Source organism: Ursus arctos, unplaced genomic scaffold (genome assembly GCF_023065955.2).
Source record: "Ursus arctos isolate Adak ecotype North America unplaced genomic scaffold, UrsArc2.0 scaffold_1, whole genome shotgun sequence".
In the NCBI taxonomy this organism is placed as follows: Eukaryota; Metazoa; Chordata; class Mammalia; order Carnivora; family Ursidae; genus Ursus; species Ursus arctos.
Window position 1 is genome coordinate 49393712 of NW_026622763.1, and position 18302 is coordinate 49412013.

Genomic DNA, 18302 nt, shown 5'->3' on the forward strand with positions numbered 1-18302 from the left:
TAATCTTTTCAAATGTTAGTTGTTACAAGTAGAGAGAAATGAGTCATTTATTGTTTAAACAAGGGAGCAGCTGTTAGTTTTTTCTAGTGTGTTAAAACCTTTAGTGACATCTATAAATGGAAAAAAGAGTCAATGAGCTCTTCTTTCAGCTGTTGTTTTAGCAGCTGACAGTACCTTTGACTTCACTGTGATGTAAAATAAGAGGGAAAAGCCTTTACTCATAGATAGAGACCTCGAAGTTTAAAAATACACAATTCACTGATCTAGGGGCATTTATTCATTGGACAAATATTTACAGAGCACAGGAGGCGCTGGGGCTATAGCATTGAACAAAGCAAACCAAAACAAGAATTCCTGTCTTCAAGGAGCTTATATTCTTTTGAGGTTTAAGAATACCAAACTTTGAAATTATACAGTATATCTGCAGCCCCACTGAGTTCAGAAAATGCGACAGTATGATTTTGTAATAAAATAGTTCATGAAGAGGTATATACAATGTCATCTGCATATAAACAAAGGATCAGGTTTTTTTCAAATCATGGCTTCTGCACTCCATAATTAATAGGGTGTTCTATTACAATCAACAACTTAGATTATGATTTGAGTTACGTATTCTTTTTTTTCCTTGAACAGGCTTGTTTTTCAAATTATGCAGGTGATGTAGCACTTCTTCCTGATTTTGCTGTGTTCTGTTGATAACACTGTTTTCGTGGAGTTACATCTGTTCTGTATTTTATTTAATTTTTTTATCTTCAATACTTAAATCATGGAATATCTTTAGTAATCATGTGATTTTTTTCTTTACCTACTGTTGACTTTTAACTATTTCTATTTCTTTCTGGACTTGATTCATTTTAACCTTTTGCCTTTATTCTACTTGTTTTATAATTGTTTGCCACATCAGATCCTTTGTAGAGAAAGGCAGGGTATGAATAACTTAAATAATTTTATAATGTAATTCAATACTAATTATAGTTTTTCCACTTATGAAAGAAGGATAATTTAGAATGTCTTAGAAAATTAGCAGTTTCTCTGCATTATTACATCAATAATGATGGGGTATTTTTATTAAAGGTTTTTTTTAAAATTATATTAATAGTACATAAATAGAAGTCTTTAAGTTTCCTACTTCTAAAAGAAAATTATAAATACCATTGTTTTAAGTGGAAAATAATTTATATGTCTCAGTAATTGGAAAAGGGATTTTGCTTATGAGTATTCAAATGAACTCACCTCATATTCTTGACCTTTGCATCATTAATTCAGACAGCCAAGGAGTTTGCCACTAGACCATTTTTAGCAGACTGACTCATTTTTATGATTCAGTTTTCTGTCAGTTCAATAAACACGTTCTTTAAACATGCCTTTATTGGCATATGTTCTAATGCTTTATGTATCTTAAAGCTTCCCACTTCATTTAAATCTCTTGTTTCTTAGCTGTTTCCTTAGTGATTAAAAGTTCCAGTTGTTCCCTTCAATCTATAACAGCTGCAGGAACAACTCTTCTTTCCAAACTAGCTCTCCTGAATTCCCGTTGTTAGAGTTGGTCTCTATATTTAGCTGGTGGGATTAAATTGCAAAGGCTTCAAGCTGGGCAAAGCACACTGATCTGCCTTTTTACAGCTAGACCTGTGTGCTGCAAGGAGCTCAGGCCTTCAGTGTCCCCTTCCTTACCCAGGTTACTCACAAAATGGATTCCCAGCGGGAACTCACAGAGGAACTGCGGCTTTACCAATCCACCCTTCTTCAGGATGGTCTAAAAGATCTCCTGGATGAAAAAAAATTCATCGATTGCACCCTAAAAGCAGGTGACAAAAGTCTTCCTTGCCACAGATTGATTTTGTCAGCTTGTAGCCCTTACTTCCGTGAGTATTTTTTATCTGAAATGGATGAGGGGAAGAAAAAGGAGGTCGTATTAGATAATGTGGATCCTGCTGTGCTGGACTTAATCATCAAGTACCTGTACTCTGCCAGTATTGATCTCAACGATGGAAATGTGCAAGATATCTTTGCCCTGGCCAGCCGCTTTCAGATCCCCTCGGTGTTCACTGTCTGTGTTTCTTATCTTCAGAAAAGACTTGCTCCTGGTAACTGTCTAGCCATCTTAAGATTAGGACTTCTTCTTGACTGCCCGAGACTCGCCATCTCTGCCCGTGAATTTGTGTCTGATCGCTTTGTACAGATTTGTAAGGAAGAGGACTTTATGCAACTATCTCCACAGGAACTGATCTCCGTCATTTCAAATGACAGCCTAAATGTAGAAAAGGAAGAAGCAGTATTTGAGGCAGTGATGAAATGGGTGCGAACAGACAAAGAAAACAGGGTTAAAAACCTTAATGAAGTGTTTGATTGTATCCGTTTTCGCCTTATGACAGAAAAATATTTTAAAGATCATGTTGAGAAAGATGATATAATTAAAAGCAACCCAGAACTCCAGAAAAAAATCAAAGTTCTCAAAGATGCCTTCGCAGGCAAACTCCCAGAACCTAGCAAAAATGCAGAGAAGGCTGGGGCTGGTGAGGTGAATGGTGATGTTGGTGATGAAGATTTACTTCCCGGTTACCTGAATGACATTCCCAGGCATGGAATGTTTGTCAAAGACCTCATCCTCCTGGTTAATGACACAGCTGCAGTGGCTTACGATCCCACAGAAAATGAGTGCTACCTCACTGCGCTGGCTGAGCAGATTCCCAGAAATCATTCTAGCATTGTTACCCAGCAAAATCAGGTGTATGTGGTAGGAGGACTATATGTGGATGAAGAAAATAAAGATCAACCTCTACAGTCCTACTTCTTCCAGGTAAGCAGGGCTATTTTTATAAAAGTAGAGGCATAAAGGACACTGTTATTTACCCTCCTGTTCGCTGATGTGTGAACTATGCAGGCTGCTTGCGTTTTATCCAACTTGATTTCCTATTCCAGTCCCTTGCACTTTCGCTACTTCGAGAGTTGATAGAAATATTTAAATCAGTTAATAGCTTGTTAATATTTAATAGAAGGTTTGGTGAAGAATGAGCTTCTAATTAATGTGTAAGTGATGACTCAAGGTTTTCTTTATATTCTCACCCAAAATGTCAAGACTATAGCTGATGGTGACTGTAATCTTTCAAAACCCACTGTTTTAGTAAAACTTAAATTTAATATTGTATTGCTTTTCTGAAAAACAGGTTAATGTATTTCCCTAAATCATAGTACTTTACACATTACAGAAATGATAATTGATCAGATTTTCAGCCTTTTTCCAGGTTTTCTTGAACTGATCTAAGTTCTTAAAGGTAGCACTTTCTCTTTTATGTTTACAGTCTAAAATTTGTTGAAAATGAAGAGAACTTATGTACTTAATTTACACACTTTGGGTTACCTTCTGGGAAAAAGTATCTACACCAGTGTCACTAATTTGAATTCATTAATTATATTTAGAAATGTTTATTTTTGATGATTTTTTTTAAGTAGGCTCCATACCCAGTGTGGAGCCCAACGCTGGGCTTGAACTCATGACTCTGAGATCAAGACCTGAGCTGAGATCAAGACTCGGATGCTTAAAGGACTGAGCCACCCAGGCGCCCCATTAATTTTTATTTGTGACAAGTGACCACATGTATTTGGATCAGACTTGTACTTAGACATTATTGCAAGTTAATCTGTTTTGTGAAACCACAGAAGTGTCCAAGGAAACAAATCCTCCAAACTAATAGATTCTTTGTGGTTTGTTTGAAGGGAGTTTGTTTCATATTATCAACACATTATATTTTATCAGTTTATGAAGAATCAGTTGCTTAACCTTTATCTTTAATAATGCCAATACCCATACTTTATAGCTTACAGCTACAGAAAAGTTTGTTTAGGTCATAGCTACCCATAGCCTGAGGTTTATGGGCACTTGAGTTGGAAAGGCCAAAGATAAGTGTAGAATGTCATATCACAGTCACCGTGTGCTCTCAGAGTATGTGACATGCTGTGCATTCACAAAATACTACCTTTAACCAGCTTTTTCTAATCTTGAAAAATGTAATAATACATGTTAATCATGATTCTTAATTTTCAAAGTTCTGTTGAAGAGTGTTAACTACAAAATATAAAAATAAAATAGGAGCCATAATCATAAGTGTTTGAATGCATGCCAGAAAATTTCCTAAGCCCTAATTTTAAATTCACTGAAATTTCAGAAAAGCCAAATTCAATTCAAAAGGCAATAATTATATCCAGGATGTAAAAATGACATCAAAACACAGATGGACGAAAACAAAAAATAAAAAATATAGATGGACAGGTATCTAGAAATCATAGATCCAAGAAATACTTATAGTCTTATCTTTATTCTCTTCCATCTCGTCACTACTCTTACTTTTATTGGCAAAGCTTCTCATTTCTGTTCCAAGAAACCTGTTTGATGTTCTTTATAGCTACAAAAACAGTTATACAAAGTTGAAAAGATCGACTTCCTGTCATTGCCCATGGCTTGCTCCTCTTAAAAGGCACAAATATTGCAACAAGATGCCAGGATAAAACACCTGACTGCAAGAAGGGTTATTTGTGACTCACAAGAAAATGCATGTATGAGAATATCAGGTTTTATATTGTATTTTTCTGCTTGGTCACATCTGTTGAAAATGTTTTAAGTTAGGAGTAATGTGATCTTTGTATGCTATAAATAGATGATGAGAATTTTTTACCTGGGTAAGAGAGGGGATTTTTTTCATAGAATTAATAGATGCATCAATTTTTGAATAGCACTCCATCTTAAAGTAATCTAGGTCCAAACCCTGATCTTTGGGATGAGGAAACTAGAGCCAGAGAGGTTAAATAGCTTGACAGCTCATCTATAAAAGAGCCTGGTAGGCAGTCTCCTGTTACATTAGCTGTAGTAAGTGCCCTAACTGGGGGTCGTGTGGAGATGTGGGCAGTACTGTCCAGCGTGGGCAGTACCCCCTCCAGTCTGGGATTACAATGGCTACTGTTCCCGTTTAAAAAAACCACAGTGAATTTATACTGCTTCTATTTGAATATCACTTAAAAGCTCTGTGAGCATTTAGTACAAAGCCTGTCACGGAGCCAAGACTTTATAAATGTCCATTATTTCTACTGGAGTACACACCACTTTCTTGATCAAAGGATTTGTTTTCAAATATGAAAACATTAGGGCTCACAATCTAGGTGTTAAAATTCGTGAATGCAGAGCTAACAATGCAAGTGTGAGGAATAAACTCATCGTGTCTAGTCTTAATTAGTGCTTTGCTTTAACCGGAGTTACTAGGCGAGATACACACAGACTTCTACAGAGATCCCTCCCTTGACCGCGACCTTTAATGTCTGCACCTACTCTTGGTATCCAGTTATTCTGGGGTTTATTCCTTTTTCTTCTGCTACGCAGAAGTAGCACTACAGAGAACCACAGATCTGTAACAGCACTCCCTCCTGAAGTAGTGTTCTCATGCCTTGGTGTCCCCAATGCAAATGGAAAAAATCTTATAGTGACCAATAGTAAGTGCTGAAACTGATGCCAGCCATACCAGAATGATCTATGAGAGCATCAGCGCTTAAAGAGCTGTCTTAGGCTTGCAGAAGTGGCAGTAGCAAAAACAAGCAAGTTGCTTCCTAAGATAATTTTTTTTTTAAAGACAGAGACAAGGGTATTTCAAATGACTTCCAACAAAAGATGAGGAGGTTATAGCTGTTAACTCCTGCCTATGTCAGAAGTAATAAAGCAAAACTGAGAGAACCTAAACAAATTTTGAAGAAAAGAAAAAAGATCTTGCCTAACATCCCAGTTGTCTGTGGACTGAGCGACAGGTCCAGCTGTCCTGGGTGCCGGCTTGGGGAGCGTGTTAAATATAGCATTCGGGGGTCACTCACGTACCGTGACCCTCCCTACAGTGACAGTCTCTCTTTCCCCAATGCCCTACAAGTATTACAATGCCTTTTTAGAGCCTGAAGAAGGCAATATGGGAAGAAACTTTGACAAGGAGCCTGACAGTTCTAACTGACCTCTAGTGACTCTGTTCTCTCCTTCCTTTCTGCAGACTTTGGTATTTTAAATAAGCCAAGGAGATGTCCTCATTTTGCTTGGTAGTCCATAGGTAAAATATGAGACTTCCGGGTTGCAGTTTTATTTTACCTGCACATCTTTGACTATCTCAGTGTGTTCTACCCAACACGTAAAATATAGCATGTATCTCAGTACAACTGTAATTTTTTTCTAACAAGTTCCACAATTCTTCATATGTTTTTCTTTCAGCTTGATAACATAGCATCTGAATGGGTTGGACTTCCACCTCTGCCTTCAGCCAGGTGTCTCTTTGGTCTGGGAGAGGTAGATGACAAAATCTATGTGGTTGCAGGCAAAGATCTTCAAACAGAGGCTTCACTGGATTCAGTATTATGCTATGATCCCGTGTAAGTTGACATGACACTCCTGTTTTCTAAGCATTCGGGTATATGAGTGCCTATTACATATTCATAATTTTAGACCCTGGCATTAACAGAAAGCACAGAAATTCTATTATCTTTTCATTGCAGGGCTGCAAAGTGGAATGAAGTTAAAAAACTGCCTATCAAAGTCTATGGCCATAGTGTGATTTCACATAAGGGGATGATATATTGTCTAGGAGGAAAGACAGATGACAAGTAAGTACCCTAAAATCTCCTTATGGTTTATATCCAAATGATTTTTTTTTAAACCTTTGTGTTTGTTTGTTTTTTAAGTAAGTTCTACCCCCAATGTGGGGCTTGAATTCACAACCGGAGATCAAAAGTTGCATGCTCTACTGACAGCCAGCCAGGCAGCCCTCCAAATGATTTTTTAATGCGAGAGCTCTTTTCTCCTTTCATTTGAATCTACATACTGAAATGGGACTTGGTTCTCACCCGTAATATTTTGGAAGTTAAAGTTTCAAAATAAAATTTTGAAAAGCTATTGGAGGATATTATAAATGATTTCTAAGGGAAACTGAAGGGAAATTTAAATAAAATTTAGAAGTTGCTAACATGGGGTCCCTGGGTAGCTCAGCTGGCTAAGCATCCCACTCTTGATTTCGGCTCAGGTCAAGATCTCAGGTTGCAAGATGGGGCCCTGCATTGGGCTCCTCTCAGCACAGACCCTGCTTGAGATTCTCTCCTTCTCCCTCTGCCCCTCCCCCTGTTCTCTTTCTCTAAAATAAATAAAATCTTTTTAAAAAGCTGCTAAAGTAAACCTGTAGATTCCAGCATATTGCTAGGAACTGGCATCATATCTTATTATATCTCCATCATAAGCATTCTTACAGTGAAAAAGCAGCATTTAGGAGCATAATCAAGTCTTTAATTGGACTACTTTTTAATTATATTTCACTACATTAAAACCAGTGGGCTTTCAGGGCACCTGGATGGCACAGTAGGTTAACGCTCGGACTCTTGGTTTCAGCTCACGTCGTGATCTCGGGGTCCTGAGATCAAGTCCCTAGTGGGGTGCCCTTAGTTGGGCTCCCCAAGTCAGGCTCCCCGTTCAGGGCACAGTCTGCTTGAGAGTCTCTTTCCCTCTCCCTCTGCCCCTCCCGCTGCTGCTCTTGCACTCTCTCTCCCTCTCTAAAATAAATTAATAAATCTTAAACAACAAAAACACTGGGCTTTCTTATTCTCTTGGCCATAACTAAGTAAAAATTAAGTGTACCTCTGTAATGTAATATTTAAAATATAACTGCTAAAGGGATAGTGCATAAAAATATTATAGATTTGTAGTTTACATTCATAAGAGAGAATTCAGATAGGCCAGTTTAAAACCGGAAAGCATGGGGACTGAAGAGGGCAGTTATTTCCTAAACAATGTTTCACTGACTTTCTCCTAGACAGAGGGGATTTTCAAAACATTTACCAACTGGTCACAAAGAGGCACTGATCGAACAGAGCTGCTACACCTAGTTCACCCACTAGTGCCCAGTGTCTTGTGAGGAAAACAGGATAAAAATCATATAACTTGATTCCTAGGCACCTTTCAAGGGATAGGTAATTAGGAAAAAGATTTTGCAACCCAAAGGGAGAAGTGAGTTCAGAGTGCTCCAGCAGTCACTTAATTAAACCAGTAGCCCATCTGGTAAAATAAAGATTTTCAGTTTATTTTTTTTTTTTTTAAGATTTTATTTATTTATGTGACAGAGAGACAGCCAGCGAGAGAGGGAACACAGCAGGGGGAGTGGGAGAGGAAGAAGCAGGCTCCCAACGGAGGAGCCCGATGTGGGACTCGATCCCGGAACGCCAGGATCACGCCCTGAGCTGAAGGCAGACGCTTTAACGACTGCGCTACCCCGGCGCCCCAAGATTTTCAGTTTAAACAGTGAGAATTAAATTTCCTGCCCCTGAAAACTCTGCCTAATTTGGCTTGTCCTCATTTGCCCAGGTTGCTTAATAAATAAAGATGTCAATCCTGGAAAGGAAACGAGAATTACGAATTACATGAACAAAGCAGGAAAGGAGAGTAAAATATGGAAATGTGCTAGAAATAACGAGCTTTATTTTTTTTATTTCAATCTGAGTAATTTTTTTTGCCTTCGATGGCATTTTATTTTATTTTTTTTTTTAATAGTTTTTTTTGTTATATTAATCACCATACAGTACCTCCCCAGTTTTTGATGCAATGTTCCATGATTCATTGTTTGCGTATAACACCCAGTGCTCCATGCAATACGTGCCCTCCTTACTACCCATCACCGGCCTAGCCCAATCCCCCACTCCCCTCCCCTCTGAGGCCCTCAGTTTGTTTCCCAGAGTCCATAGTCTCTCATGGTTCATTCCCCCTTGTGTATACCCCCACCTTCATTCTTCCCTTCCTTCTCCTACCAATCTTCCTATTTCTTATGTTCCATAAATGAGTGTAACCATATGATAATTGTCTTTCTCTGCGAACTTTATATTCTGAGTGAATAATTCATGGTCATTACTAAATTAAAATGACAAATAGCACAGGAAATGTGATTTTAAAAAGCAATGGAAACCTAAAAAACAAACAAAAATGAAAAAAAACAACCAAACAGAAACAGACTCATGGATACAGGAAACAAACTGGTGGTTACCAGAGGGGGGAAGGGTTGAGAATGGGTGGATAATATTGTAATAACTTTGTATGGTAACCAGACTTACCATGGGTGATCATTTCATAATGTATAAAAATATCAAATCACTGTGATATATACCTGAAACTAATAGGATATGGTATGTCAGCTATACTTCAATCAAAAAATAAAGTAAAAATAAATCACTAGTTGCTGAAAAAAATAATGGACTTTTATACTGTCTAACCATATTCAAAGATAACATTCTGAAATTTTGATATTTTCCTTAATCCCAGCTATACCCATCAAATGACAATTTAAAGGAAGGCCATATTACAAACTTACTCAGTGCAAAATCTTATTTTGGGTATTTTTCCTGAGTAAATGGAATGGAAAATGTGTATTAAGCAAGTGTTCTGACTTTGGAAATGTAGTGACCCTGCCAAATGATTTAAATTGTTTCCTTCAAGTGGTATTAGTAACTAGGAAATTGATATGTCAGTAAAAGCATTCAGGTCTTGTCAGTAAGAATATATTAATCTTGAGAATATGATTAACCAAGACAACATTGCTTGACGAATGCCAAAGTCAAGAACTTTGAAATGAGTCATTATCTAAAAGTAAGCACTGAATTGCACTAGTTAACACCACTGAATTTGAAGAACATGATTTTGTAATCATGCCCTTGTCAAGGAGTTTTAAAGTAATACTTATAGCCAAATGTTAGAGGAAATGCTTCTACTCCAAATACCTGGTCTTTCATAAGACTAAATAAAAAAGTTGTCCTCACAAAAAATTGGGGGTTTTGTTTGCTTTTTGGCTTTACCAACTGTATCTAGGGGTGCCTGGCTGGTTCAGTTGGTAAAGCATGTGATTCTTGGTCTTGGGGTTTGAGTTCAAGCACCATGTTGGGCATAAAGTTTACTTTTAAAAAAGTAAAAATGGGCACTTGGGTGGCTCAGATGGTTAAGCGTCTGTCTTTGGCTCAGGTCATGATCTCCAGGTCCTGGGATTGAGCCCCGAGTTGGGCTCCCTGTTCAGAAAGAAACTGCCTCTCCCTCTGCCCCTCTGCCCGCTTGTACTCACTCGCTCTGTCTCTCTCAAATGAATAAGTAAAATCTTAAAAAGCAAAAACAAAACAAAAAACCCCACAAATATATCCAGTTATTAATTATTATTTAGCATTTTGAACTCCCATCAGTAAACTATGGATAACTTTAAGGAACTATAAGGAACATACTAAGAATAATTCAGATGAGTACAGGTTTTCGTGGTAGCATTTAGCATATAAAACTGTTCTCATTACTCATCTACTCAGATGACTAGTTGTCTAATCTATAGTCCCAGATTTCTTCAAATGCATTGGTATATTAGTGGTATACTAATCATATGACATAAAGTTAAAATAGGTACTTTCATACCTAATTATTTTTTTAAAATTAATTGATTCATTCCCAGGAGATTCAAATAATAAGATAAGCTTACCATTTTTGTTACTTGGCACAATAAAGGGTTTATGAATTTTTTTAACTCTATTCCTGTCTTCCATTGAATTTAGCAGCAGGCAAATAGGATTAAAATCTCCTCTGCCTGGGCAATTGCCAAAAGGAAATTTACCCTACCTTCCAGTAGTACAATTAAGTTCCTCACATTTGGAATTGTCCTTCACTTGTGTCATATGTTCAGATTAAGAATACTTTTGAGTTTTTCTAATTCTGTTTTATGTATTTCAGATGGGAAGTAAAGCGAAATGATTCTGAAGTAAACCTTCAAAAAAGGAAGGTTCTAAAAGGACCATTTTGTTTTCTTTTCTATTTACAGGAAGTGCACAAACAGGGTGTTTATCTACAACCCCAAAAAAGGAGACTGGAAGGATCTGGCTCCAATGAAAACCCCTCGTTCCATGTTCGGCGTGGCAGTGCACAAAGGCAAAATTGTGATCGCGGGAGGTGTCACTGAAGATGGTCTTTCCGCTTCCGTGGAAGCTTTTGACCTCACAACCAATAAGTGAGTTGCTATATACTTACTACAGCATATGAATCGCTCTACTTTCTAACTTTGGATGAAAATTAAGCTTTCTAATTGGGACATGGGGAGAGGAGGGTAGGCAGACAAGGATTAAGAGAAAGCATCTGGATCTCAGTTTCTTCTGCTGTTCCTGGGTGTGAAATGCCTACCATTCTGATGCATTATTTGTGTTTGCAACTTGGAACACATAACCCTCAAGTTAATGACAGTGTTCAATTTATCCTTGTTACTACTTTGTGAGTTTAGTCATGCAATAGTCATATGCGTGTGGATGATATACATGTCTCCATACGGTTATTTGATTTGAAATATGTAGTTTGTTTAAGGATGGAAAGACCTCCACTTAACTTGTGGTATTCGTAAGGCGTGAATGTTTCAGAAATTTTTTTATGCTCTTTATAATTTTCTTAAAATGTTCAGGGGCACCTGGGTGGCTCAGTCGTTAAGCGTCTACCTTCGGCTCAGGGCGTGATCCCAGCGTTACGGGTCGAGCCCCACATCAGGCTCCTCCGCTGGGAGCCTGCTTCTTCCTCTCCCACTCCCCCTGCTTGTGTTCCCTCTCTCGCTGGCTGTCTCTATCTCTTTCAAATAAATAAATAAAATCTTTCAAAAAAAATGTTCATATATATGATTTTACTGGCTTAAAGTTAATGTGAAAGGATATTTGACAGATATTCTTTATGTAAAATTAGTCTTTTTCAAATTTTTGAGCTCAGTCATCTGGATAAGTATACAGGTTTTATACTCCTAGTTTAGCAATGAAGAAAAAATTAGAGCACTGTCATTACTTTTTTAAGGAACCATGTAATGCCTGATTACAAAATAGACTTTAGGATCTGAAAATCACCAAGGAATTTTTATGGGAAAGGATTTAAATGATCGTTAAAAATCATCTTTTTTGAAAACTATATAGTATGGGTAAACACTCATAAGACGTTAAAAAGAAGCACACAGAATGGTAAATACCCTATGCTCTTAGTTTTTTTCATACGTATGTATAGATGTTTATATTGAAATTTGTATGCTTTTTGAGAAATAACAAACTTATGCTATAATGTTCCTTATTATTATTCTGGAGGCTATGATCATGGGTGGTATTTGTTTTCTTCTATGCCTTTATTTCCAGATGTTCTACAATGTACATATACTATTTTTATAATTAGAAAAAGAGATAATATGTTCAGAGTAAAGGTCCGCTTTTAATGTCCGAGTAAAAATAGAGTTGCCAAAATGATTAACTCATTCTAGACTCTTGATCCTTCCAACTAATTTGTTTGATTTTATCGTTAGTTGTCCTATTTCATATGGCTGTTAACATTAAAAAGTTTCCTTAAATCCTTTATTTAAAAATATGAAGTATAAGTTATTAAAAAGAAAATTACCAACCCTAGCTTCTAAACTAGAATAATATAAGGTTAGTCACATGCCAAAGGATTTAAAATTTCTTGAGAAATGATGGAAATCAGAGTTTCTAACAATTTGTATCAGCATTCAAATGAAATCTAACACAGTAGGACCTAGGAGGCCTAGAACTGCCACAAAACGCCCGCTGTTTTCAGCGCCATCGCTGAACATGCTAACCGATGAAGATGAAATATTCCGGGGCTGACGTATTGAGAGCTTTCAATTTAATCTGGTCACATCTTCCAAATAAAGGAATATTTAGATATTTTTCAGTAACAACCTTCTAATTTTAGATGCCTTGCTACTTGAATTTTAAAATTAAAAAAAAATTTTTTTAAAGATTTTATTTATTTATTTGACAGAGAGAGAGACAGGCAGCGAGAGAAGGAACACAAGCAGGGGGAGTGGGAGAGGAAGAAGCAGGCTCATAGCGGAGGAGCCTGACGTGGGGCTCGGTCCCATAACGCCGGGATCACGCCCTGAGCAGAAGGCAGACGCTTAACGACTGAGCCACCCAGGCGCCCCTTAAAATTAAAATTTTATATAATTACTCAGTAAATACATTTGGCATTTCCTTAGGTTTTACATTGACTCTATTTTCCATAATTCCTAGATGGGAAGTAATGACTGAATTTCCCCAAGAAAGAAGTTCCATCAGTCTGGTTGGCCTGGCTGGATCCCTGTATGCCATCGGTGGTTTTGCCATGATTCAACTGGAGTCTAAAGAGTTTGCACCCACTGAAGTCAATGACATATGGAAGTAAGTTTTTTTGACTCCCCAATCTTTTGGACCAAATATTAAATCAAATAACTGATAACGGATTAAACAAACAGTTTTGCAGTAAAGAGTAGGCCAGACTTTCCCAACATGCTTCTTCTTGGTAGTAGACTAAACACTTTTAGGACCTAACTGGACTTCTGCACGTGCCGCTTACTTGATGATCGAGTATTGCTTCTAATTGTGCCTGGGGAAGAATTTTTCTGGGCCTGTAAATCAGTAAAATAAGTAAAATGAGAGTTGGACCGGTGATCCTTAACCTCCACTCTAGCTCTAAAAGTGTAATGCTCGAGGCATCTGGTAGAGCAAAGGCTATTTCCAAACCTTTCTACCAGAGAGTACTTTATTTCCTAAGAAAACAGAGTTCTGAAGAAACATTTAACTTCTTGAGTTTTCCATGAATTCATTAATTCTATTTTGAATCTAATTTAAGTGGTTTTCCAGTTTTTGAGCATTCAGTTACAAAAGCTTTTTTAAAAAGAAAAAAGTGAAAAGTAGCAATCCATTTACCTCTCAGGTAAGTGCTGGGCAGATGTCCCAAGTATGACATTTGCGGTCTTTACTCATTTGAGTATTTTAAAGTTAGGCTTAAAACAAATGTAGTATTTATGCAGCGTGTGGGGGATGGTGAATTTTACCATTGTTTCTAATGCTGTGAATATCCTCTGGAGACCAGGGTCCATACAGGAAGTTTTGGGAGCAGAAGTGTAGGTTGTGTCATGCACGGAGAGTCACATAGTTGGGCAGGGTATACAGTATGCAGATGTCTGGTTACCATTAGGGTACCGCATGTGTCTGCCAAATGGTGCCTGCTGCCTTCAGCCCAGGAACTGTGCTTGCTGAGAAAAATTTATAGGAGGTAGAGCTCAGTTGCCTGAGGTGAGCATTAGTGAGTTCATACTGTACACTCATCCAGAAATTGCCAAACTCATGCTTTCCCTCTCAGCTTAAAGGCCAGCCCCCACTCTCAATGATGGATGCCCTTACCTGATCTGTCACCAGATTGTCCAGAACCTTGGACATACTCAAAGTATGGTTTATGACCAGCAGTGGTGGCGTCTCCTGAGAGCTTCAATGCAGAATCCCAGGCCCCACACCAAACTTAACTCAATCAGATACCCAGGTGATTTGCATAGACATTTAAATTTGTAGGTACAGCTTTAAAAGAGTGATCAGTGAGGACATCCACCAAGGCTGAGAGTGGAAAGTGGATATTATTGGTTCTAGACCTGACCCAGCACACGCCTTACTCCCTGGTGAACGGGAGGTTGAAAGGCCCGTGGCTTCACCAAGCAATTATTTTATGCATCAGACGTCATCTCCGTGGATTGTTGTAACTAGCTGTGTAGAGGACAAGGAGAAAGTGGCTATAGAGGGAAGCTAACTATTATTCATCTCCCCCCAAAAAAGGAGGAGGAAGAAAAAGAAAGTGGAAATTTCCAGGGAAGAAAGAGGCTAGACTTAGGAAGAAGTTGAGATGGAAAAAGGCTGGAAGCAGTAGGAAAAAAAGAATGAAATAGTGGAGGGCTGAGGTGGTCAGGGTTTTTGGAAAACAGGGATGAATACCCGCAGTGAATAGACAGTGATACTTTTTTTTTTTTTTTAATTTATTTGACACAGAGATAGAGAGCCAGCGAGAGAGGGAACACAAGCAGGGGGCGTGGGAGAGGAAGAAGCAGGCTCATAGTGGAGGAGCCTGATGTGGGGCTCGATCCCAGAACGCCGGGATCACGCCCTGAGCCGAAGGCAGAGGCTTAACGGCTGTGCCACCCAGGCGCCCCTAGACAGTGATTCTTAACCCTGGCTGCACGTTAAAATCGCGTGGGATTTTAAATATACCAGCGCCTAGACCTCAATGCAGGCCAATTAAATCAGGATTTCTGCAGTTAGGTCCTAAACCTTCTCAGGTGATTCTGATCTAATGAGAAACACCGGCGTTAGGGCATGGTGCCACCGATCAGCTGAATCCCACAGGAGCCGCTGTGCTTCCTAACAGTGACCAAAATTCAACTTGCTTCAGCAGGAGGGCGTTGTTGGCAGCAAAGGAGAGCATCTCCGCTAAACGTAGCCCTTACCTTGCTGAGGGGAGCCTCAATAGAGGGGTCCTCTCCGATGATGGTGTATTTTGCAATGAGGGCAGTGGCTCCCAACGTTCACCTAGGGAGCTTCAAAAAGTACTGACACTTCTTGTCCTACTTCTACTGACTATGGTTTAATTAGTCTAGGGTACGGTCTGGGCTTTGAAACTTTGAAAAGACCCCTGGATGATTCTAATGTGCAGACATGTCTAGGAACCACCAGATCGGGGCAAGAATACATTCATCACTGTCTGCCCGGCTGTAAAATTTTAAATTTAGGTACTGGTGTTTTCCACTTGGATGGAGCAATAATTCTCAAATCTTGCTGCATATTAGAATCACTTCAGGAACTTTAAAAATGCTCATGCCCAGGCCATACTCCATACCAGTTAAGTCAATCTCTGGGGGTGAGAGCCAGGCATCAATATTTGTAATGTCTCTAGGTGGTTCCAAATGTGCAAGTCAAGTTTGAGAATCAGTGATCTGCTGTGGTTCCCAAGGCAGCATCAGCACCACCTGGGTACTTGTTAAGATAATTCTCAGGCCTGAGATGATTCTCAGGCCTTACCTCAGATCTACAGAAACTCTGGGGATGGGGCCCAGCAATGTGGTCTAGCAGGCCCTCCAGGTGACTCAGATGTGCGCTAACGTTGACAGCAACTGACCTGCAAAAAGGTGGCTGCCCACTTGTCCCCAACTTCCTAGTGAATCTACTTACACATGCAGAGATGAAATCAGAGACGGAAACTATCGGTATACCACATTCTAACCTATAGACCCTCTTAGTGTGATGTGTAAAAAAGATTTTTTCCATTCTTATATTTTTTATTGAAATCTTTCCATTATGTAGGATTGACCAAGATGAAAGTAAAAATATAACTGCCAGGAAGCAAATGTTTTTTTAATTATTTTTTAAATTATTTACATATAATGTATTATTTGTTTCAGGGGTACAGGTCTGTGATTCATCAGTCTTACACAATACACAGTGCTCACCACAACACAGACCCTCCCCAGTGTCCATCACCCAGCCAACCCTTCCCCCCACCCACCTCCCCTCCCCTCCAGCAACCGGGAAGCAAATGCTTTTAAGACTCATGTAACCTCCTATTGCTTAAATGTGGTCACTTTTTCATTAGGTCATTTAAAACCATTCCTTATCTTTTAGTGTGTGGCCCCAGATTTTGTAGAGATAATTAAGGTTCTTCCCTTTATTAGTGGTAAAATATTTTTGTCTACTTTTCTCAACATAAAAGTCACTTGGTGCACAGTGCAAATATTAAGATTAAATTTGGACCACTGATGAAATTAAGTCAGAGAGCACATATCTTACGTAGGTATCAGCTAATTTTAAAAACTATTACTTTAAATCTTATTCATCATCATAGAATGATTTGGGGGTATTTCCTATGTGTCAACTATTAATAGCTTCTGGAGGAGGGGAGGATACCAAGGTGAATAAGATATGTTACTTGCCCTCAAGTACCCTTGAGCTTGTTGAGAACATAAATATAAGGGAAAAAATTAAGAGAATGCTAACTGCTATAATAAATACTATACAAAGGACAATGTGAGAAGTGAAGGGAAAGCTACAAACTCTGCTTGAGGAAGGCGAGGAAGGCTTCAGAGAGAAGGCAGTATTTAGGATTCCTCGTGCGGAGAAGGCATTCCAGGCACCAGGCAGAGTAGAGGCACACATATTTCAAAGCAATTCTAAGTTGTCTGAATCTTTGTAACAGTGACTATTTCCCCAAGGGAACAACCTAATGTTAGTTCTTACCGAACATCAAGTGCAAAATCTAAGAGTAGTACTCACACAGGACATGAACGGGGGAGGGGAATGGATTCTTCTGGAGTGATCACTAGTGTCAGGTGCTATGTTGGGCACAAGTGTATTGGAACAATTGAAATTATAATCCAGGTGACTAGCCATCCCTGTTCCTCCCAGTTCTTACTCTTAAGGTAGAGTCTGCTGACCTTGACTCATAGAGATCAGCCATCATTATCGGTCCATAGGTGAATAGTTGATTGCTTAACTGTCGATTACTCTTCATCTCTGAACAGTCTTTGATTCCCAGAGAAGGCTTAACTGCCTAACCAACCAGATTAAATACCATGGCAGTAGTTCAGACATATGCTCATTCAGAGACAGCATCTTTGGGGAGGAATTCAAATGTTACTCTACCAGTCAGGCGCATCCTCTTCTGGACAAGAGCCAAGAGGGTTTTCTTGAAAACCCGTATTTGTATATTTAATACAAGGAAACCTATAGAACTATCTATTCGTAAACTGCTAATTGATTACTTTTTTTTTCTCCATCAGGTATGAAGATGATAAAAAGGAATGGGCTGGGATGTTGAAGGAAATACGTTATGCTTCAGGAGCTAGTTGCCTAGCAACACGTTTAAACCTCTTCAAACTGTCTAAACTATAAACAGGGAGATGAAAAAACACGATAGAATGGATGTGTTTTGTTTGGAAATAGGGCTTTAATTTATTGTTTTTCAAAAGCCTATGCAGAGATTCATGTAGAAATTATTAACTAAATTACTGTCCATGAGGGTAGCAGTGGGCATCAAAACCTCAAAGTCATTGAATCTTCAGTGTAATGATCATTGTAAGAAATTAAATATTAAGTTGAATGGATTGTTTCTTTTGTTAATCTGTCTCAGTCAATTGTAAAGGAGGTTTCTAAATTTGAGTTATTTACTAATTCTTTCGTTTGCATTGTTACGGTAACTTTACACTCATTTTCTATTATAAATTAAATTGGAATGGAATATGTACGTTTACATTTTTTTAATGTTTAAAATATCAAATATCACTTTCCCTTGTGCTTCAAGATATGACAAGAATCCTATGCATTATGTTAAAGATTACGTGCCATGAGAAAACTTTGGAAATGCTTTTTAAGAAGTATAATAAATGGGTCTCATTTGAAGGGGAAAAATCTCTAAGTAGTCAAATTCAAGTGGTCTTTCTTTTTTCTCCATT

The 18302-nt window shown here is 38.4% G+C and overlaps 1 protein-coding gene across 1 annotated transcript; it reads left to right on the forward strand.

Annotated features, from left to right (window-relative positions):
- The first annotated feature begins 1269 nt into the window (after window positions 1-1269).
- Window positions 1270-18258, forward strand: KLHL41 (kelch like family member 41). Its single transcript, XM_026492600.4, has 6 exons — window positions 1270-2800; window positions 6236-6393; window positions 6517-6624; window positions 10842-11027; window positions 13066-13212; window positions 17631-18258. The coding sequence occupies exons 1-6, from the start codon at window positions 1691-1693 to the stop codon at window positions 17740-17742; spliced, it is 1821 nt and encodes a 606-aa protein (XP_026348385.1). The 5' UTR covers window positions 1270-1690; the 3' UTR covers window positions 17743-18258.
- The last annotated feature ends 44 nt before the right edge of the window (window positions 18259-18302 follow it).